The sequence below is a fragment of the Nipponia nippon genome, unplaced genomic scaffold, assembly GCF_047370975.1.
Source record: "Nipponia nippon isolate SJK-2023a ecotype South Korea unplaced genomic scaffold, ASM4737097v1 scaffold_9, whole genome shotgun sequence".
In the NCBI taxonomy this organism is placed as follows: Eukaryota; Metazoa; Chordata; class Aves; order Pelecaniformes; family Threskiornithidae; genus Nipponia; species Nipponia nippon.
Window position 1 is genome coordinate 21,460,174 of NW_028262413.1, and position 24,435 is coordinate 21,484,608.

General features: G+C 35.1%; 1 protein-coding gene across 17 annotated transcripts in view; it reads left to right on the forward strand.

Moving 5' to 3' along the window:
- ATP2B2 (ATPase plasma membrane Ca2+ transporting 2) overlaps window positions 1–24,435 on the forward strand; it is a 442,035-nt gene that overhangs the window by 405,369 nt on the left and 12,231 nt on the right. For 11 of the 17 annotated variants that reach the window (XM_087743147.1, XM_087743148.1, XM_087743144.1 and 8 more), the window contains 4 exons: window positions 5,303–5,516; window positions 9,428–9,639; window positions 12,503–12,610; window positions 16,471–16,653. In XM_087743147.1, the coding sequence (XP_087599273.1) occupies window positions 5,303–5,516; window positions 9,428–9,639; window positions 12,503–12,610; window positions 16,471–16,653 (717 nt within the window). Of the gene's footprint in view, window positions 1–5,302; window positions 5,517–9,427; window positions 9,640–12,502; window positions 12,611–16,470; window positions 16,654–23,044; window positions 23,217–24,435 lie in introns of all 17 variants that reach the window. The other 6 variants (XM_087743155.1, XM_087743156.1, XM_087743159.1 and 3 more) reach the window with 3 other exon arrangements.

Consider the following 24,435-nt stretch of genomic DNA (forward strand, 5'->3'; position numbering starts at 1 on the left):
AGAACCAGCATACTGGGATGCTTTGAGTATGAAGCTTCTTTTACGCTTACCTACTCTTTTTGGTGTTTCTACTGTTAGTGCTTAAAGGAAGTATAAAGATGATAAAATATTTGGTTTGACTATTTTTTTTAACACTTGGCTTGTGCTTTGCAACCAAATAGACTTAATTTTATTCAGTTTTGATCCTGCAATTGCATCAGTGTACATGTAAATATGTGTATGTGGTCATATCACTGCAGGACTCCTAGTGAAACCACAGCAGCTCTATAGTAATGAAAGGTTCCAACTGTGTGAGTACTGTTGTGAGTGAAACTAGACCTCCAAGGAGTACCCAGCAAATGCATTGCCAAATAGGAGCCGATTTGTTTGGTCCAGAGCACGTTAGGAGTGCCATGGAGAGGCTTAAGAAAAATATTAGGTAGAACCTGTGACCTTTAGTGGCCATTTTAAGAATCTGCTGCTTTTCTTCTCAAATACGTAAGACCAGTGTCCTTGCCAACTCCACTCCAGGAAACTACTGTTTAGCTTAATTCAGTTAATTCTAAGCAAATATTATTTTATTATTTATCTACCCAATGCCTGCTTCAGCAAGATGCTGCTGTTAGAATATCTACTATATCTACTACTATTTCTATTTTGTCCTGGTTTGCTGTTTCAGTACATGTTTAACTACATGTACAAAGTGTATGTGACGCTACATGCTATTCCAATGTTATATAAGGATTATAAAAGAGTAGCAGTGGGCTATTAAAGAAGTTACTATGCAGAGTAAGTGGGACCAATGCAAATGGTCATTTGCTATTCTCTGTCATGGGTCCCAGCACAAAGTCATGTTAAGGTGACAGAAATCATATTCTAAGCAGCATAGGAACTACAGATACAGTGTAACCTGTTGGCAAGCTTAGCATGGCTGCTGCCAAAACTAAGCTGCCCCTCACAGGGATCTAACTTACATTGGGCCCTGTTTCAGAGTCCAGCAGCTCAATGTATGAGCCAAGAGTTCTGAATTTTCAACTAATAATGAACTTCTGTGTTGTGATTCTGTAATTATGTAAAGCACTCTGAGATCTAGGTCATACAAGAAAACCAAGCTTGAAGAAGTCTCTGATTAAAAGCTGAATCAGTGTCACATACTTTAATTGAATGCTCTTAATTTTGTGTCCAGTGTGCACATAGCACCCACCAATGAGATCACAACTATTATTTCTGCTAGTCCCATGTCAGCGCAGTTTGTGTGGCACAATGTGGCTGAGCTGTATTAATTCACCTTATCTTTCAATTAATCTAATTCATTTACCTCTTGCTTTCTTCTCTCTTTGTTGCCCGATGCACACTTTTAAAATGATCAAGGTGTGATTATATTGATCAGTTTGCATATAATTGTCCTTTCTGTTTAGCAACCATTACTCAGGTTAAACAAATAATTTCTTTTTCCAGTGGATTTATGAGATATAAACTCTTATATTCTGACTTCGTTCTCTGAATAACATTTTTGCAGAGCCTTTGATTGACTCAGTAAGGGATCTTCTTTGGAGCTCTGCCAACAATTATTGTGAATTTTGTACTTCAAATGAGTTGTTGCTCCACATCTCTAGGTATCATATAGAGTTCTATATGTGCCTTACAAAGCCAGAAGGTTCATCCTATTCCCTGTCCCCAACATACACACAGTAGCAAGAAAATATTAGGTCATTATGTTTGGAGCTGTTAAAAATAATCTGAGTATGTACAAAAAAAAAGATTTTAAAATGCAGTTCAGTCAAATGGAAATATTTTTTTTACTGGAACTATAAAGCTAGCAGGTTTATCTCCATGCCAAATTTTGTCTGTGTCTCCAACTGTTAAGGCAATGTAACTATTCAAAATGGTTGCATTAAAGAAAGAGAAGACAAAGACTGTGTTTTAACATTTTACATTCAAATTATTATTCTTGTACTTTGAGAAAGACAATGTTTTAGCAGCCATTAGGAACTGAAAACAGTGACTCTATAGGACATTATGTTTGGAAAATTAAATGTTAATTAAAAAGCACTGTAGCAATGAACTACTGCATGAATCACTTATTGTTTTTACAGATCTTGTTCAAAAAATGAGGATGATCTATACTTACATGTATAAGGCAGTAATTTACATGGTTATAATGTTTTACTGCGGAACTGTGTTTGGCAAATCCTAAAATAATAGCATTGGCAAATTTGAAAAAGCTATAATATAAAATAAAAGTATGTACTGTTTAGCTTTGATTTGGGAAGGCTTAGATGCATGGAAATAGAATTGAGGACGCCACTTCCATACAATTAGTAGACAGTGTGATCTAGCAGCAGAAGTGAGGGCTGATGGTTTTTTGCATTAATGTATATAAAGTTAACCTACCAGAAATGCTCATTTTTATGAATCCATGCATATGTTCTGTGACAAGTGGGAGTAAAGAGGTAAGGGTGAAAATACCTTTTCATTCCCTTACAGCTTGTCATCTAAATCAAAAGTAACAAGCTCTAAAATTTGTGAGGCTCTGCATGTCACAAAAGATTTGTAGTTTATTTCCAGCCTTTGGTGATTTGTACTTTTAAGTGTTTCCAAGATGAAGTGTAACATCACTTGATTTAAGGGACATTTTCCTTTTACCTCTAGGCCAATGCTAACCTATTCCAAGGTCAAGTAGAAAGGAATTTGACAAATAAGTGGTGAATTTGGGTGGTTTGCAGTTTGAACAGCTTTCATCCCTGAAGTTTTCAGAAAGTGAATTAAGAATTATTAGCTAGTCAGTTAGTGGCTAAAATGCAGTGAAAAGAACATTGAATTTGCATCCCACATGCATAAGTGACTAAAATCTGTAACGGAAGACTAAGCTCCTTAGTCGATACGTATTTTCCTCAGTTTCCACCAACTAATCACAAATCAGATAGAGTTGCAGTGGAAATTTCATTCCACCGCCTGCCCAGACTAATGTGTATTTAATGTTTTGGCTTCAGCTTAGAATGAGCTTTCACACTTGACTGAACAGTGTAGCACTGCCAATAATAGATAATTATTAGGGGCACTATAGCCACCCAAGGTGATTGGCAGTGTGAAGTGGTGAGAACATGTTGTTGCCAAAACTGATGACTGCCAATTACAGTTGTGTGATTGAGAAACTGAAATAATCTGACTTTTCGTTATGCTAGGAATATGTCAGGCTCTGATAGACACCTGAATATTTGACTCTATTTATTAAGCGTAACAGACAAATTCAGTTTTATTGACATAGAAGTCAGCGCATGAAGCGAAAATTCAGCTATTGTAACATCTCAAAGTAGAAAATGTTTCTCGAGAAAACTTATTAATTAGACAGGTAAGAATATGACAAGGAAAATTCTTCAGTAGAAAACATGTTTTCCCTTTTCTCTATATACTATGTCCAAGTCTAAGGTCTCTGAGCCCTAGCAAGAAACTGCTTTTAGTGCAAGTACTCTCCTTGTTTAAGCCATTAGTATTAATAAAAATAAATGAGGTCTCCATTTGGAACGAAGTTTGTCCTGATTGCTTTTAGTTTTTTAGCGACCTCTGAAGACAAGGGCGTTTTCCGTTTCTGCAGCTGCATATCAAGTGAGTGAGCTGAACTCTCCAGCTAAGCCCAGTTAAGGCAACCCATAACCAAGAGGTCAAGAATCTATTAATGCTAATCTTTCTCTCTACCCTGATGTAGCCAACCTGTAAGACTTAGAAATAGTAGGTTGCTTTTCTCTATCCCTTTAAATAAGCCAAAAATTAGTATTTTTTTATAAATAAAATGTATCAAAATTTGTGTAAATGTAAGGGTGTTAAAAATACTTTTTCAAGAGGAAGTAATATTTTATCTCAAGGGAGAGCTGGAAAATAAACCAGATCTATAAGAGACCAAACCACTTACCCTTGTTCTCTATATGTCCTTGGGATACTGAATGGATATTGGCCCTCATTATTTGATAATATTTCATTAAAAATGAACATTTGACCCTTTGAAGAAAAGGGCAGAGTTCATAAGGTGTTTTTATTGGCTTTGATTTGACTTGTATGCTGTTCCATAAATTTCTTTGCTTTGCTAGTGCAGCACCATGGTAATGTAATGCATAAAAATAGTGCTCTGATCTTCTAACTTTCACACTTTTTAGGAGGGAGGATTAACTCCCTTCCATTATGAAATTTGTCATACTGATACCTTATTACTTTTGAGATTCTATTTTCCTAATAAAAACCATCTATTTGAAACAGGAAGCAGACCTTACTAATGCTGCCTGTCTTGTATTCAGTCTAAAAGGATAGAAGGTTGTTAAATTAAAAAAAAAAAACTTCCATTTTTCCTGATATGGCTCCTTGAAGCAATTGCATCTATCTATCGTTACAACTGCCCTGATGAATTACAAATCAAAACTTTATAATGGTCATCTAGAGTTCTCCTGAGATCTGTCTTAGTCTGCTTTATTTATTTACTTTTGTTTTTTTTTTTTAAACATGATCTAAAGTCCCCTGTAATATGACCATAGACTCTTTCTTGAATTAAGTGAGGAAAGAGCTCCTTCTAGTGGTTGGTGATCTGCTTCAGAAAATAAATGCTTCATCCTGACAAGTAGTAATGTTGGGGTTTTTTTTTCTTTCCAGTTCCGTAGTTTCAAATATGCTATCCTGTTACCCAGTAAAATAGTAAAGATTTTCTTACTTTTGCACATCTGATATAGTTTAATGAGTTTCAGAACATTTTTTAAATTCAAATATCAGGCTTTTTTTTGTTACTACTGTTTTTAAAAGGTCTTATTTAAGTAAGATGTATTAAAATGTCTCAATAATTGTTTAATAAATTTTTAACAGTTTCAAGCTGTTTCTGAAAAAACAGATAGGTAGGTTATAGTAAAAGGGAACATTACTTTTTAGATTGTTTCAGTATGATTTTACTTCCCGGAAAGAAACTCCCACTTGTATTATCTAGTTACCTAAATTCAGCTGAAAATTTAAGAATGATGCATGAAGTAGCAGGGGGTATTGTAAAATGTATTATAAACTATTCATGTTATGCTTTATAAGATTTGTGTGATTGTAAATATTCCTGATTTAAATGACTGGAGAGAAATAATTTATCTTTGCTCATATCACTGTGCTTCCTGTGATTCTGGTCATGCATAAGAAATATAAGAAAGGCCATAGTAGGTCAGACCAAAAGATCCATGTATTTCAGTCTCCTGTCTTCAGCACTGCTTGCAGTCACACAGGAAGAAATGAAATCACAATAAATGACCTAACAACAATTATTTTTCTAGGAAATATGTAACTTTCTAATTTGTCTCCACAGGACTCTCCTCTAAAGGCTGTACAGATGTTGTGGGTCAATCTAATTATGGACACTTTTGCCTCACTTGCTTTGGCCACTGAACCTCCAACAGAAGCCCTATTGCTAAGAAAGCCATATGGCAGGAACAAACCTCTTATATCCCGTACCATGATGAAGAACATTCTGGGCCATGCTGTTTATCAACTTACTCTCATATTTACACTTCTTTTTGTCGGTAAGAAAGTCTGTTAGGCTTGTTGCTTAGTTTAGAAGCATCTAGGTCTTGTAGCCTGACACATCAAAATGCTTTAAATGTAACCACTTAATGCACATATATTAAGTCTGTCATAGTTAAACAGCTAGCAGGGCTGAGCTGTTTAATGGGATCAGAAATAGTAGGGGAAACAAAACAGATGCAATAGAGGGATTTAGTCACCTTTCTTGTGTTGTTTACATTGGGAAGGGCCTCAGTGAGCTTTTTTGGCTCCTAAAAAATGTAGGTTTGGGCTTTGGCAGAAGTTTATGTTAAGACATAGCATAGCAGCTTACATTTTAATCTGAATATCTATCCTGCTTCTTCTATACTGAAATTTCATTCTGAGACTTTTCATCTTTAGTAGGCTTGTAACAACAAATTAAAAAAAAAAACACAAAAATCAACAAAAAAACAAACCACACAGCAAAAATGAAGATCTGTTTTACCAATATCTGGAGAAGCTCTAATCATGGGCAAAATGTTTGCCATAGTCAAGAAAAAATGCTGATCTTTAGTATAGATAAGCAAATAATCAGTATTAAGTGATACAAATAACACTCTGTTTTGACATTTAATATCTAGAATGGATATTAAAAGAGGAAAAAGTCTAATTTATTAGATTACTGGACTCTTCTTCAGGCCTTGCTAGCAATGGATGCTTTTTATAGGTTGTATTTTGGAGAGGGGAGGGAAGGAGGAGGAATGTTTCTTGCTGCAGGGAATAGTAGGGGCTAATAATAGATTCTGTTGCTCCACAATAACAAGTGAACTTGCTCAAAGGACTGATAATTTTATCAATTGGATATTGTGTTTTTGTCACTATGTCATCACTGTTAAATTACATGTGTTGTCTTTCAGACTTTTTTCTTTATATAGAGACTTCCATATAAGCTGTAAATGTAAATTTATGATTCTTAGAAGAGTTTTTTTGAGCTCCGTTGTGAAAGTCTTGCTCCACCTTACCAACAACTGGTAGCTTATTTGGAATGCTCAAAGGAGGTGATGGTCTGTTTACAGGGGAGCTATTTAAACCAAAATAATTGCTAGGTTTTGAAGAGAGATGGTCTGTAATATTGTTAGGCTTACAGTGTATTTTGAGAATGTGTAGTGAATCTAAAGATATTGTAATTTCAGATTCTCTAAAACAGGTGTACAAAGTCTTGGTAATTCATGTGGTAGGAATCTTGGAACAAGAACTTCTGTGAACTTCATGGGGTGTTTTAATGGCTTTTTGATGGGTTTTATGGTTTAAAATACTTTATACTGAGTCCCAATGAAAAGAAAACCATGCTTTTTCACCCTATTCTAATTACTTCTGTGTGTCTCTGGAAAACCCATACATACTTTGAAGGACACAGCCCATCCAACTTTCTGATAAGCCTAGGAAAGATAGTCTTTTCCTTTCTAAATTCCACAAGGCTCAGCTTTGCAGTGAGATGATGTTCTAAACTCAATAAATAAATAAATAAAATTGTTTCAATAAATAAATTCCAAATTATTGAGAATTATTTATATTTTGATCAACTAATACTTCCTTTTTTGTCGTAGGTTTCTGTAGAGACTAGTACCTCAAGTTTTTCTGTTTTTTCTATGATGTGTCAATAAATACATTGTGTTTAAACATACAGTAATGCCTTTGAGACATTAGGCACATCAGAAATGCAGAAGTCACTGTCTAGTTCTGTCAAACTGTAGTATAAAAAAATTTTAACCTCAGCAACTAGGCACAATAAACTTAAAGTTGATGTACTATAAGCCTTTTGGAACGTACTAGGAAATAAAAACTAGTTATGGATTTAACCACTGCCATTCCACAATAGCAGTATGTTCTGCTTTGCCAATTAAGTGATGTAATGCAATAATAGAGACTTAAGGACAGGTACTCTCACTGAGCAAAGTATTATTCCTTGATTTGTGTTTGTGTGTGTATTGAATGAAAGCAAATAGATGTAATGTGTGTGTATATATATGTGTGAGTGTGTGTGTCTGTAAAAGATAAAATGATGATATCTGTTTGTTTGCTTTCATTAATTTTTTCCTTTGCTGTTTATATGTAGTAAGGGGAATGTTTTCTGATACTTAGTTATCTCTCTGGAGATGTGTAATCTTCTTAAAAATCTCCACTCTCTCTCAGTCTAAGTTTTGTGGCCTTGTATTGTGTTACTGATGTATTTGTGATATCATAATCTACTTTCTGTCAAAAGACTATCAGCCAAATTCTTTCTTTGGAAACATGCTCGTTATTACCGGAGACTTGAACATGAACTGTTCAAATGTTCCAAGGCAAAAAAATGCTCACTGTTAACTTAGCTGATGGAATTAACAACCTCAGGAGAAAACCTGAGGAAACCTTCCTTCTTTTTTCTTCAGAAATTCTGAATATAATGCTAGTGGGATAGCAGAAAAATGTTCAGGTTTTAATTTGCTTTTATTAACAAAGCACTGGTTATGAAAATGAGTAGTATTGTGATAATCTTCTTTACTCTTATTCCATACATTATTTACACTTTCATGTGAATGCCCCATTCTTACTTTAAGACAAGGCCTCTTTCAATAACTGTATGTTATCTGTAACCTTTGTGTATAAGGAAGTGGATGAAAAACTGGACATGAGCTGGCAATGTGCACTTGCAGCCCAGGAAGCCAGTCGTATCCTGGGCTGCATAAAAAGAAGTATAGCCAGTAGGTCCAGGGAGGTGATTCTCTCTCTCTACTCCACTCTTGTGACACCCCACCTGGAGTACTGCATCCAGTTCTGGTGTCCCCAGTACAAGAAAGACTTGGAGCAGGTCCAGAGGAGGAGCCACAAAACTGATCAGAGGGCTGGAACAGCTCACCTGTGAAGAAAGGCTGAGAGAGCTGGGGTTGTTCAACCTGGAGAGGAGAAGTCTCTGGGGAGACCTTATTGCAGCCTTTCAATACTTAAAGGAGGCTTATAAGAAAGACAGAAAGAGACTTTTTACCAAGGCCTGTAGTGACAGGACAAGGGGCAGCGGTTTTAAACTGAAAGAGGGTAAGTTTGGACATAAGGAAAAAATGTTTTTACAATGAGAGTGGTGAGACGCAGGAACAGGTTGCCCAGAAAAACTGTGGATGCTCCATCAGTGGAAGTTTTCAGGGTCAAGTTGGATGGGGCTTTGAGCAACATGATCTGCTGAATGATGTCTCTGCCCATGGCAGAGGGATTGGACTAGATGGTCTTTAAGGTCCCTTCCAACCCAAATCATTCTATGATTCTGTAAGAAAAGAGGTCACCCAGGTGCAGGTATCTTTTCAAAACTTACCTCATTTTTACAGTTACTCATCATGGGTTGTATCTTGCTTTTTGTATTGGTCGGATCAAATTCTGAAAATAAAGAGCAATGCCTGATGGTGTGCTTTCAAAGCAGACTAGCAGAATGATCAAAACCAAATCTATTTAAAACCAGGAATGTCTGTGGTTTTCATCATTAATATCATTGAATGCTTGTCAAGAGTTAAGCCATACTGGATTAGCAAATGGGTGAAAACTGCTGAAGAGTGGTTGTTTCTAATTATTGTAGAAAATTGTGAACATACTGTCAATGGTCTCAAGTGCTCAGTACATCAGAAGGAATTGACGACTTAGAATAATTACTACTTGGTTAGAGGAAAACTACTACTGAAAACTATTTTTGTAGGTATACTGAGTTATTAGGTAGAAGTCATCATTTGAGAAGCTTCTTGCTCGGGAAGTTTAGATGTCTTTTGCTCACTGGTGTTATAAATTCTGCCTATATTATAGTAAGTGCAGAAAGAAAGCTGGTAAAGCAGAGCACAGGAGGCAACTAGCTAAAGCAAATATGGGAAATATAAATTTAAGTTTGATTAATTTATTCTAGTGGAAACCTTTATTTTTGTCTTACACCTAGGTGAGAAAATGTTTAAGATTGACAGTGGGAGGAATGCACCGCTTCACTCTCCTCCTTCAGAGCATTACACCATTATCTTCAACACCTTTGTCATGATGCAGCTTTTCAATGAAATCAATGCACGGAAAATCCACGGTGAAAGAAATGTGTTTGATGGCATCTTCAGAAATCCTATTTTTTGCACTATTGTACTGGGTACATTTGCTATTCAGGTAATGGTTTGGGCAAGAATTAGTAACTACTCATCAGAAATTTACCTTAAGGTTTTTTTCTCTGTGTTTTTTTGAAATCTAAATACTGTAGGATGCACACTTAATAGTAAACCACCTGGTTTCACATATTTTCTCAATCAATACAAGTGTCGATAATGGAAAAGGTTGTGTAGCCGTACTAATACAGCATAAATTTTGATTATTATAACTAGGTCAAATCTTAAATCAATCTGAAGATGTACAATAATAGCAACCATCATGATTTGTTGCTATTGTAACTGGGTCTTTTAGAAGAAATTATTAAATAATATGCCAAACAATAGCAACAAAGCATTTTACATGAATTTACTACTCCGTGAATAGACAAATGGGCCTTCAAATAGCTAACGCTGATCTATTCTGAGGTTAAATGCTGCTGCCAAATGCTACTTGATGTTCTTGGTAGAGGTGAGCTATTTCTATCTTGATATTATAGCTCAATTCTGCAGTGGCATCCTGGCAGCTATCAGTACTGGGGCCTTTCTCATGGAAGGAGTAAGGAGGAAGATAGAGCTATTTGAATCTGAGCTATAGTGGTTTGAAGCAGGAAAGGGGAACCACTCAATAAACTAAATACGGGAGAAAAGACACCAGTGATTGGTAGTAGAACTTGATAAACATGGTCTTTAACAGCTAGTTCAGAAACACGGGTTTACTACCATGAAATAAAATGCCTTAAGGAGAGGCCTGACAAATTTACAATAATATCTAATTTATTTTTTTTTTATCATGGGTAATGTTTGAGGATGTTTTCTTAATTCTAGGCATTACCGTACTCAGTTGTCTGGCTGAAGAAAAAGTGTCATCTGGCTGCTAGCCACATTTCTGATTCAGCCACTGATTTTACTCACTCCTCCCTGCTTTCCTAGGAGCTGAAATACTTAAGTGCACAGTTCAAAACACTAGGTTTGCACCCTGACAGTGAATCAAAAAGGACATTGTAGCATAAAAGTACTTGGCCTGTGACTCTTACTTGCTTTTAAGTCTCTTTTTAAAATGAGGTAATTCTTCTTGGGACAACAGAAGGCTAATCTTTCTATTATTTTTCCACTTTGTTTATTACATTGTGGAAATATAGCTTTGTATGATGTTGCTTGCTGAAGCAGTGTCAGAAAAGCATTTATTATTTTGGCTGTGTGTTTTTAACAGCTGGATGTGTGAGCCAAGCATTTTATTCTAAAGAAAAAATTATTGTCTCAGGAGCTTGGATTATGTAAATGGATATGGGACATTACAGAAGTGTTTTTATTTTGTATTTAAAACTTTCTTAGTTCCATATGTATTTACTACGCTTTCTGTGCAGTACAGACTAATTGCCTTTGATATTTCATCTTTGTATGAAGTGCAATAGTTCCATTAACTATTAGTTTAGTTTAGTCCTCCTCCTGAACCCCTTCAAAAAGAAAAAAGCCAGCAGCAGTGGCCAAATTTTCAAAGTAAAAAATATGGAGATTATTACAATGCATGCTTGATAAGGATCAGAAAGTGCTTCTGTGAGAGCTACAACAGCTTGAGAAATAAAAGGGTAGTTACCGCTCCTGTCCTCAGACAAGCAATAGCTTTCTTTTATTTTTTTAATTCCTTTCTCTGCTTTCAGAATAAACAAATAATTTTCACAGTGAAGGAAGATGAATTAAAATATGCCATACATACCATATAGCATTTAGAAATTTCTCAATGTGGAGTTGTAATTTCTTATAATTTTAGCATCATATTCACAATTTTTGTTCTGTCTCCTCCTTTTTCGTTACTCTCTCCAATCATTTTCCCACTTCCTATCCACTGCCTTCCATTATCTGTCCCCTTCCTTCTGTCTGTGTATTTGCACTTCACATGGAATGAGTTTGTGTTCATAGCTTGTGTTTATTCACTCACACAGGAAAGCAACTGCTTTATGTATTAGTGTTATTTTGTATCTTAGACTGGACAAATCTGAACTTCGGTTTTGCAGCCTTTGACAGTTTAAATCTCTGGCTTGTGATTTCAGGTCCCTGGTTTTGCAGCAGCACTACTAACAAAAAATATTAATAATATCTGATTTTCAGTTAGCAAAAGCTTCTCAATCTAATCAGGCTTAGAAACTTGTTTAGGTTCTGTGTATGTTGGTTATCCTGCTGCAAGGTGTGTGGTTTTCCCACCCTCTTTCTCCAACAGGACTAGATATGGTATACTATCAGTCTATCCATGATAACACATCTATAAGTGTATAAGTGTAATGTTAATCAGAGCGAAAAATCTCTCATGCAATGGACAGTTCAAAATAAACTACATCAGGGTGAACATATCCCCAGCTGAGAATACTCAGAAGCTGGGAGAATATATGTTTTCTTTCTTCCTTGGCATTCATATATGACTGTTGTTAGATATGAGGCTATGGAAGGCTTAGTTTGAACTGGTATGTTTTTTTCTGACCTTTAATTCAGGGTGCATAAGTTTGTGTGGTTTGATTTTTAGTGAGCGAGATTCTGCAGCTTTTGCTGGATGGGTTCCAAAAATGTACTTCTGGTAGCTTGACTTCGTGCCACCTAAGAGTGTCAAATGATGCATTTGGAATATAAGATAGTATTTTGATTTTGGGTGCTCTTTGGATTCAGTCCACTAAACAATAGATTGTTAATAATACGTTTGACTATTCTACTGGTAAAATACGTTGGAATCAAACCAGCAGAGCTGTATTGTGTAGAAAGACAAAGTAACATCTCGAGTAAAATATGACTGAAAGTTGGGGTTTTTTTCGGGGGGGGGGGGGGGGGGGGGGGGAAGGAGTGTTTTGTTTTTTACCCAGAAAATATTTACCCCCTTTCTTCTCTGCTTATCTTTGTAGATAGTAATTGTCCAGTTTGGGGGGAAACCATTTAGCTGTTCTCCCCTGCAGCTTGACCAGTGGATGTGGTGTGTATTTATTGGATTAGGAGAACTTGTATGGGGTCAGGTAAGCATTCAGGAATATGCAGCTTTCTTTCTTTTGTTTTTTATAAACCAATCAAAGATCTGATAGTGCTCATAATCCTACTATACTGTTGTTTCCTTGATCTCTCACAATGTCATATCTAGCACACATTGAAATACAGGGTGCTCGCTAAGTACTTCAAGAATAGATATAGTAGTCAGGATAATTTATCCCACTGTTCCTTTTGATTTTTGTTAATTTTCATATCTTTTCTTTCCCTAAGCAGGGCATGCTATCACCAAAGTCGTCTTCAGTTAGGCTTTTTCATGAAAGATATTTGATTCATAACCTAGTCACAAAAAAAAGTATAGTAAGGACAAATGCACTGTAACCTTCCCTGCAATAGAGTACCCAATGTAGCATGTGTATGTTCAGCCATGGCAAATTTTTGAAAGTGAAAAGAAGTTCCAGCTCTATGTCAACACACTCATGCCCTTGCTGAAACTGCCATTCTGTCAATCCATGGTAGCCTTGTTACTAGCGTAGGACCAAGTCCAGTGCATTTAATATATACTTGCAGTCATCCACCTACTTCTGTGTGTGAAGGGTGGAAGAGGGGGTGAAAGAAAAAGGATTTTTTCCTATAATAGTTGCAGAAAAGTGCATTTTAATTCATGTGTCATTTTAAAAATTCTGCTACAACCTGTGTCATCATTAGCTAATATAAAATTATATATAGATGTAAAAACAAGTGTCAATGAGATAATTAAATAAGTTATGTGATTATCTGCCTGGAAGTAATAATACAGATAAAATCAATATTGTTAAAATACTACATTATTCTTTTATGTACAAACACATATTGCAAAGTTAATAATAATGTTAATTTTTTTCATCTTTGAATACATTATTAATGTGTTCAAGTTGATGCCACCTGTCACAGTAAAAAAAAATGTGAAGTTACATTTTGCCTCTCAGATGTAAAGATACATATAGATCAACTAGTTTGCCACTATGAAGAAACAGGCAAGAAATTGCCAACTGCAATTAAATACTGAAATGGTTCTGATGGAATTGTAATGAATAGATGCTAGCTTTCAAAACTGATTATTTGTTCTCTTATGGAAAAAATTAACTTTTTGGACATTTGGGCCTCAGATTTTTTTTAAGAAATAAACTCAGAGTCATGACAGCTTTTAATGTAGATGTTGCTGAAAACTACCACTGTTAGATTGTTCTACTGTAATTATTACCTGAATGAAGATGGGATTTGATTTATGACTTTGCAGGAGGAAGACCTGAAATCACTTTGGTAATTCTTGGAAAGAAAAGATTTGTTTTCAACTGATTGGAAAATACCAACTTTGGGAGGGGGGAAGAAAAGCAGGGAAAGGGAGAAAAATCCTATCTGTTTTATTAGATCATTCAGGTGTGATGAATTTCCCACAGCCTTTGATCAATGTACTGTTTGGCTTCTAAATTTTGTTATACGTGGTTATTACATAACCATTGAACACTAAGAATAATATCAGCATCTGTTTTCAATTTAAAGATGGGCATAGTTGCTCAAGCCTTATTGCAAGAGCCTAGCCATTAAATCAAAAATGGTGTTGGAATACCTCAACAATTTTATCATTGAAAAGATTACAATTTTGCATAAAGCAAATACAGAGGAAAAAAAAAATGTTTCTCTTGTGATCAGTATTTAGTGACCAGAAAAGAAAAACACAAGCTTAAAAAAAAAATGCATTGTTTACATATTTATATGATTTAGTGTCTGTGGCAAGTCCTCTCTTCATGAAGCTCTACAGTAAGAGAGACTTCCTTTAGAAGAGGTGCTTCTCTTCTTTCTCAGCCTTTTCTCTCCTGCTATGACTAATTCTAGTTCAGCACAAATTTGTTATCCCTTTGTTTTATTAGTCTCCTGAACCTGCTGTTCTTGTGAACCACTAAAACCAATGAAGATTTTCAAGTTTAGATGTTAAAATTGGCACTTTTAAAAGTGATTTAAGGTGTAATTTCTAGGAAGCCAATCTGAAATGCTTTGAGGGACAGTTGTCTAAAAGGTGGCCCTCATCACTTTTGAAAACCAAGTCTTTCTAAAATATTTCACGTTACATTTCCAGAATTATTGATCACTTTTTAAAACTGCGATAATTTTACTGGGAATAATATTTAGTTCCTTAATCTACATCCAGTCTATTGAGTCTGCCATTACCTGAACTGGACAGGTGTCTGCAGATATGGAAAACAAATGAACAGACAAAAAGACATGTAAACACCCTAAGAAAAGAAAGAATTAGAGCAGAATCTATCAGCCTGGCTGAGAGAGGTTGTGAAGGAGAGGTATGTTCTATCACACAGAATCACTACCAAATATAGTTGTTTCTATTTGTACTGTCTTGCAAGTACTTTATCGCCATCAGTTTCATCAGATACCAAACAGTCTGAAGTAGCTTCTTTCTGTAGAGCGCTGACATTATAGTGTTTTGAAAGCTGGGAAGCTGAAGGAGTTTCAGTAAGTATTTAAATGATTAGCACTTTCCTTTTCTTTTTTTCTCTGTTCTATCTTTGTTCGTGTCACACCAATTCATTAATTTTCCAAGTTTACACCTTGTTTTTCAAACCCCAGAATGCATTTTAAAAAGGTTCTGTAGTAGTGTAGAAACTGGGTTTTTTTTGACATTTCTTTACCTGTCTTCAAAAGTAATATAATAAAAGTGGAATTGTGGATCATGGAGTTCAAGGAGACCCTCAGCAAACTCAACAGTTTATTTTCATCCTGAAAACATTCGGTGCCTTTTCACTTGTCTTCACTACATCCATTCCAGTTTTCCAAAACTGTAAGATATATCCTCACCAACTTTCCTGCAACTGTCTGATTCTATCTCCACCTTTCACACATTTGGGCTTCAGAGATGTGATTGCTCACTGTTGAAACAAAGACAAACAGAAAAGAAAATTGCATCACTTCTTTGCTAAATGATTCTAATAGTTAACTTTCTAGGAGATTATTTTTTTTTAAGCATTCAATATATTCCAGGTAATGTCTTGTTTAAATAGCCATCTGCCCATATTTTTATTCAAGCTGACAAAAGAAATCAGAACAAAGAGAAAATGACTGCCCAAGACGGTAACACTGAAATGTATTTAAAATAATTGTGTTGTAACATTGTGTAACTACAGTATTTGCAAATTTTTAAGATTATTAGCCATCTCCTGTATTAATTACTTCCAAGGATCATTTTGGTGGACAAACAGAATAAGAAGAGGGGCTGAGTTAATCAGAATTTATTAGTAATAAGGACAGAGAATAAGAGATAGCCCTATAAGAAGTCCAACAGGGAGATCATCAAACCCACACCTTTCAGAAACCTCATTTTTGATAAATGCTGAGAGCAGCATTTCAACTTGCTGAAACAAAGAGAAGCTAAATACGTGAACTAATGTAGTGTGAGAAGATCTATAAGCATGAGATGCAACTAATTTTCAGCTCACGTTAACATACATTAGATTATTGTGAGTCATACCCAAACTCTAATTGCAGAAGTATCAATCTTGCTAAGTTTTCTTTAAATAATTACGTTCAAATACTTACATATTCTTTTAGTTTTTTGAGAAAGGACAATATTTTTCCCAGCCTTAAACTTGCTCCATAGCTATGTATTGCCAATGTGGTTTAAGGATGCAAGTAATGCTAATTGTTTACACAGTAAACTAAGTATTTTTGGACTAAAATAGACTTGTATAAGTGTAAAGTACTATTATGAATATGCTTATCTTAACTTTCCAGAAAGATTATAGATCTCATTAAAATACCAGTGTTCTTTTGTAATTAGCAGATTATTATACCATTGTTATTGAATGAGGCTTATGTTTTCAGTACTTTTTTATAATTTTAGGTCATTGCAACCATCCCAACAAGTAGGTTAAAGTTTTTAAAGGAGGCAGGGAGGCTCACTGAGAAGGAGGAGGTCCCTGAAGAAGAACTCAATGAAGATGTTGAAGAAATTGATCATGCAGAGAGAGAACTTCGACGTGGACAAATTCTCTGGTTCAGAGGGCTCAACAGAATCCAAACCCAGGTATGCTAAAAGTAAATGCTGACATGGTCTAGAAAAAAAACCGCTAATCTTTGATCAAGGCAAGATAAGGAAAGCCACAGAGTGTTTGTGTGTATGAACCATCGTACTTGTTAATTGCTTTCCTGTTTTCAAAGGAGAAACACATGAAAAAGTAAAATAGGTGAACTGAACAAATGTGTGTGTGTTTAGCAGAAGAGATAAAGTGAAAAGATTATAAAATGATAATATGCAAAAATAGGAATACTTTTTTTGAGACTGCTGTGAATGGACTTTCTACTTCAGCGATGACAGCTCATGGAGTAATGGTACTTGGAAAATGCTAGTTGTGACAATGGCTAGCAAAATGTTATGAAAGCTTTCTAAAACATACTGTTTTATTTGGTCAAAAAAATATTCTTGCTGCCACTTCTGCAATAACAGAATAATTTAAATTGTTGAGTCTGAAGTATAAAGTACCATTCGATTTTAAAAAAAAAAAAAAATCTTTTCTGGCACTACCATATAGATATATATATATCATGATTAAAAGGAATTGGTTTTCTTTCCTATTAGGCAATGAAAAATATGATTCTGGATTTATTTATTTTATTTATTTTTATTTATTTATTTATTTATTTATTTATTTATTTATTTATTTAAAGGGTCGAAGCATCCATAATATAAATATTGAATATAAATAAATATTGAAATGTATGTATTGGCTACTATGGATGATTTCTTGGAAATATCTATCTTTTTATTTTAAGAAAACCCAACTTTTGCTAAATATAAAAATCCATGGCATTTTTTAATATAATAAATATTTGCACTGAATCATGATGCTAAATATAGTACAGATTAGGATATCTAGTAAAAATTGTCCTCCAGCGCCAAAAAATTAGTTGAACTATTTTGCCTTTTTCATTGCAGTGAAGTAGCATGTCTTATAGCACTCTCGTGCTCTCTACTTGATCTTTCTAAGATCAAGTATTTGTGCTAGCTTGGAGAAGAGAGCAGCTCTGAAGGACAGATATGTAATTGCCATATCAGATGTGAATGTTTCACATGATGCTTACAAGAAAAAGAGGTGAATAATTAAGAAAAATATTTTTTTCATTGAAGAATCTTTTAAAGAGCATTTTTATCCCAGAAGATTTTGATTTTTGTCTTCATTCAAGATAAACAGTACTTTCCCATATATAAATTGGTAAATGTTTTTTTCTGGAGAAGGAGATGCAGCCATGCATTTTAGAAAAAATGAGGGAAAGCAGTTAACTGAAACTAGGACAGTTAGGTCTCTTTAGTGCATCTGCAAGAGAGTGGAAATTTGTTAGAGACATTAAGGGTTTGGGTAAATTCCCAGGGTTCTCTGGTAAGTAATTAAATACGGATCTTCAGCTTTGAGGTTGTGTGTCTTGACTCTATTGAGTCAGGAGCACTCATCATTAGAGAAAATTCATATTGTCACAGTATAAAGGTGACAAACAAGTGCCCAGGTAATGATGATCTTTATGAAAAGGAGACCTCTAAATGTGCATTCTTTTCTTCCTGATGGCTGTAGGAGGAGTGTTGTCTGTTGGCATTTCTGTCAGGATGTCTTTCTGGTTGTGGTGAGTGTAAACAACTACAAGCACAAAAAAGCAAATTACATCCTTTCAGTTCTTTTTCTAGTCTGAGAGGTAGCTTTTAGTTCTGCATATCTTTGTCCACTTAATTCACAGATAAATTTTTATTCTTTTATACTATTTAAAACAAAATGAACATTAATTATATTTCTTTGCTAACATCCATCGTCTTAGTTTCCTTTCTGCTCTTAGTTGTAGAAATATCTTCGGTAGGATGTATTGTTTCTTTCCTGCCAAGAGGCCTCTGTGATTTTTTTCTCATTTTGTTTATTCAGTGACTTTGGATTTTACATCCGTTTCACATCTGTGGAATGATAGTGAAAAAAGAAAATGGTCCAACAGATTCAAAAATAGTTCCAAGGTATCCACTGGAGAGTGATGAACTTATATGCAGGTCAAATTAGACCCATTGTTGGATGGACCTTGAGTTGAGCGCATTTTGATGCGCTATGTGTTGTGGACCATCCCAATGAATTCATACACTTGTACTACATTTCTCAGGAAGCCAGCTAAAGAAGAGTTGATGGAAGAAGATGAGGATGTCTGTAGCATCCTTGGGGAGCTGGAGGATTTGCAAGAATCCTCTGATGTCTAATGCACTGCTGGAGATGCGGAAGAAGAAGGTAGAGCATCCCCTCGCTTTATATATATATGAGGATGACAGTAAGATTAGGAATAAACTCTAGACTCATGACTAGATTGATCGTTCAGATCCTAACAAGATGAGTTTCCACCATCATACACTTGTGCTGTATATTAGATTATCTTTATTTTTCCTTACTTTCTATTCAGTCATTATTGCACAGATAGCCACAGCATTCAACGAAAGCCTTCACTCCTAAAACAGTTGTAAAGAATCTACAATAGGGGTTTTTTTCCAGATAACTGACACATCCCCCTTGTAATGCTCCAATAAAAACTCATCCAAACTGACAAAAACTTTGCAGTACTAAAGACATTTTTTCTTTTTCGTGCCCTCTCAAAACAGAGGGTTCAAACCTAGACACCAGAGAAAGGATTTCCACTGTTGATTCTTCATACTGAAATTTTTATGAAGACATGCATGAATTTACTTTAAAGAAAGGTGTATGAAAAATGCACATAACTAAGTCAAAGAGACTGGCTATCTACTTCTGATGTTTTTTTTGTTGTCTACTTTTGTTCATTTAGATATTTTGTTGTCTTATAAATATACTATAGGGCTTCTCTGGATGGATGCATAGGGCTTCTCTGGATGGATGCATGTTCTCCTTCTCTGAGTGGAAGAGTGTTTACTTACTGGATAGCTCTATCAGAAGACCACCGACATGTGAAGTTTCACAAATGACATCCTAGTTATGCAAGTTTCAGAAAAATATAAAGGTGGTCTCAAATTGCATAAAAGACAGGACTTTTCAACCCCTGCTAGTTTTCAGCAATATTTTCCAGGTCTTTGTTGCAGTTCTCACAAATTCATCGTTCTGAAGGAAGAGACAAGACTGATCATACCATATTGGCAGATCTAATAGCCTTTGGAAAGTTCAGCAAGTTCACTTCTAGGCAAAACTGCGTAATCTGAGTAATAACCAAAAATCATTGCATCTTTTTTAATTGTATACTGAAAAGTTTCTGTAGTTACCTCGCATTTGAGTATGGAAAAACTGTGAAGTGTGGAGATTTGAAAACTTTTCAAGCTACATGTCAGATTTTTACAACACTGGGCCTGATTCTTTCCTCTTCTGCTTCGTTCATCCTGTAATTCAGTTTGCTTTATCTGCTTAAGGCGGGAAACAACTGTCCAGAAATGTTTTGAGAATAAAAGCAAAAACTGAAAAATATACAGGTGCCATGTTAACTGCTACTGAAAAAAGATTATTCCTCTTTAGATACTAAAACATACATAGAGGTGCTGTATTGCATTTTCTTTTCCTTCCTTCCTGCATTAAAACTTTTCTCTTGAACCAATGCAAACCTTATAGCAATGAAAGTTACTCCTGGCAAGTGGTGTTGAAGTTAGATAAAAAGCTAGCACCTCATTTTATGGCTTTCCATATAGCTTAAATATAGAAAACATTGCAGTAGCCCAGTGTAAGTGGAATGGAAAGTGTTTTATTTCATGCAGACAGGTTTCTTTCTTTTTTTTTTTTTTAAATAATATCTTGGTTGGAGATTAGGTGAATGAGACCTGGGTCCTGTTAACATTAATGACAACAGAAATGCTTGCTGAAAATCTGTTCAGTGTTAAACATCAGAAAAACTGATATTTTTAATAGCTGTGCATGCCTCAAAAATATGGATCTTCTAGAGTATAGAACAGAGAGAAAAATGAGAGAGAGGTGAAAAATTCTAACCTTACAAATAGGCTTCAAATGTAGGACAGTATTTTTTTTTTCTCTACCTGAAGGCCTGTAATCCAAACATCATTTCATCCTATATTTTGTTGGAAATTTTTCAAACTTTTCATGATGTATGACTTATAGTTTACTTTCCCCTTTTTAGCAACTTGAATTGTTCTAAATAAATGCATTCTTTTGTAATTAAAAAAATTGCATCTTAATTTAAAATGCTTTATTTATTTATTTATTTTATTTCTGTGAATTCTTTCTTCTTTGTTGTTTTCTGGTTTTGGAAGATAAACTTTTGGGCCAAGTTCTTCTCTTCTTCCTTGGCTTCAGGCAGAACACAGCCCTATATGTTCAGCTTTTAAGATTCTGAAAAGGTTGTCATCCTCTCTCTATGAATTATATCCATGAAGTTCTGTAGTTACTTTCTTCAGGAGAATGAGTAAATTACATGCCTGTAATTCTTGTTCTCTGGAGAAACTATTAAATACAGATCTTCCCTTATCTTTTCACTCTTATACTAAGGTCTTTCCTTTCAGTTTATTAGGAAGACATTTGTACATCTAGAAATGCCTTTTGGCTTAGGATTTATCATCTATGTCTTCCACAGTGATACGCACTTCGTGCTCTCAGTAAGTGTCTTTAAAATCTTTTTCGAATGGTCTCTTTTGAAGAGTGCTCTGTCACCTGTGTTAGATCATGAAAACCCAAGATCTGTATTTAATTCTACTTTTGTACAGTGAACATTTCAGGTGAGTATTTAATAGGCCTTCATGTATAACCAGTGGTTTGAGCCATATGTTTTTTTCTAGATGCAAATGTGAACCTTAGCTAGTGATTCACTTTTACCCCCATCCCATATGCTAATTCACCTCAGATTGTATTTTTTTACTGTGATATTTGCATTGGACATGTAATTCAAAATAAGTCTGCTGCAGAAAGCACTTGAGAGCAAAGCTGTAAAAATGTTGTGATGACTGCTTAATACTGTACATCTATTAGTGTGCACATTTAAATGGATGTTGTAAACAGGACTCTCAAACAGTGGGTCAGTGAACAAATCAGCTGTTTCATGTTTGTATAGTAAAAGTTCAGTGTGACAATTTTATAGCAGTAACCTTTGATCCCTTTTACACCTGGCAGTGATATGATTATTCCCATAAAAACATGCAGGAAAATAAACATGATGTCCAAAGATAAGATTATGGGAGGGGGTTACATCCATACTATTAAAGATGAAGCCATATGAATTAGTTTATTCCTAAGACTGACCACAGCAGAAAATGTCAGCCAATTTATTATAGTGCTTTCAACTTGGAAAATTTAGGAGGGCTTGCACCAATATTTGTGGGTTGCAAGATACAAATCTGGTAACAGTGGGTTCCTTCAAATAAGTAGTTGGTTGAATTCTTCTAATTGATACTACTACTGCTGCTTTGTCATGTTGTGGTTGTACTAATGCAACAGAGGACGTTTTGGTGTGTAGGGATTTGTAGCATATATTTACCTCTTGATATTATCTACTGCCAATCCCTGGCTTTACATTAGTACACAGAGCCTGCTTTTTGTTGACTTATACTGGTGACAAAGAATGCCTTGAAATACTCAGCTGTTTTTCTAACTCATCTTCTGTGGTGATGAATAAAGCACTCAGGAAGATATTCAGGATGGATATATCAAACAGTGCATACAATAGACATATGAAAATAAGTATAAAATTTTAATGTTATTTGCTGCAATAGTCAATCCGGTTCCACATCATTTTCTGTGTGATTTTAAGTACTCTGCTTAAAGATAAAATATTAATCTTTTTAAATTTGTAGTTATAAAAGACCAATATTTGTTATCACTATGCTTAGTTTATACAACCTTTCAGTATAGAAGAAGTCAGATAAAATATTGGAACACTTTCTATTTTATCAAGCTAGTATTCTGACAACCCTGTTTTAGTGGACAAAATGGAGTCTTATTTTGAATATTTTAAACCTTTTTTTGGTTTGGTTGGGTCGTCCCCAATCCCCCCCCCCCCCCCCCCCCCCGCCTCCAATTCCAATTAAGTGACTGAGTTTTCATCCCTGTGGAAGAACACCTAGAGAGCAATGACAAAGTAATTTTATTCTCAGTAGGCAAAAAGTGGGGATTAGTTATATCAAGTATTCCAGATTTACTTACTTTATTTACATATAAATAAAATTGTTTAAATTTTAAAGATTGTTATTTCAAATCTTCTAGTTGTTTAAACTGATGCAGCTCCACTGTCTTCTATGGAGCTGCTGCATTTTATCCAGGCAGAAAATTTGGATCATTTCATATCTAAAAACATTAAAAGGAACACTTAAAAGTATTTATTTCAATTGAAGTAAAACTGTGTGCACGGTTGATTTATTGTTTTTCATTATTATTCCGTCAGTTATGCAACTGTATCCATACTTTAAGCAACTTGTCTCATTCTTTCCTCCATTACAGATCGAAGTAGTCAATACTTTCAAGAGTGGCACTTCCTTTCAGGGGGCTCTAAGGAGACAGTCCTCCGTCACAAGCCAGACCCAGGATGTAACCAATATTTCTAGCCCTAGTCACGTATCGTTATCCAATGCTCTTTCCTCTCCTACCAGCACATCTGCTGCTGCGGCTGGGCGTGAGTGTGTATTCTTAATGCATCAGACCTACAGAGATGCCAACTTACGTAGCAGTCATTTGAGACTAAGCTACTTTACTCTTTCCCATTTTGTCCCGTTATGTTTATTAGTTTACACATATCCAGAAACACATAACATGATTACTTTGTGTACAGTAGGTACTCTCCATGATTCACTGCAAGTTGTGTTAACTTACTGTGAAGACAGGAATTTCTAATCATTCTTTATCCGGTGTATGGAGATTCTGATTTTATTTGAGGCTTCTGTGTCATGTTTTCTCAATCCCACTGGATATATTTTCTACTGCTTATAAAATATGTACTTCAAATGATTCCACAAATATATTAAGCAATACAGCTTGTCAGATAAAAGATCATTTCATCTGGAAGACTGTGTGTAATATAGGTCACTCACGTCCAAGAAAGATGCACTCTAATTAGCACAGGTACAGGAAGGAACAAGGAGAGAATCCAGTTTATGGTGCAAGGCTAAGGGATTAAGGTTTACATGAATGGTGAAAGAATAGATTTGTTATCTGTAAATTCACTGGGGGGTAAGCATTAAGGAAGGAGGGAGCTAGACAAGTTAAAGGACAGTGTTGAAACAACAAAATAAATGTGGTAACAAATTTCTTTGTTAGAAGAAGCAGGTTTCTAAACACTGAAATCCTGACAGCTTTCTTGTAGATGCAAACAAAGCATCTAGTGAAGAGGTAGTGAAGTGAATAAAAACTCTGAAGTGGCTAATATGGGCTGCTTCACTAACAGTAAAATTTCAGTTGCTCAGGAAGACTTTTACAGATCTAACTTTGGTTTTATATTTTTATTTATTCAGGACTGTAAGTAGCTATTTTGATTTACAGCACAGCCAGCATTAAAAGAATATTTAAATTTATAGAATTCAGTTTACAAGCTTGTCACTTTACAAAACAATGCAGTATGTTCCTTATGCAAGTTTTAGTGAAAAGTTGGCCAAACAGACAAGAAGCCAGTCTTGTCTGCCTGGCCAACAGAGAGAGGGAAGGCAGACAGAGACAAGGCAGACAAGAGAAGGAAATAAAATTCCAGCACTCCTGGAGAAAAAAAAGAAGCTTGACCTTTCCATTCAAAAAACGCCCTCAGTATTTGAACATCAAGCATTTAGACAGGCAGTAAAAGTTTTTGTTGGAATTAAAAGTCAAAGGAGAAACTTTGCTTTTGCTAGGAACCCAAAGAGCCA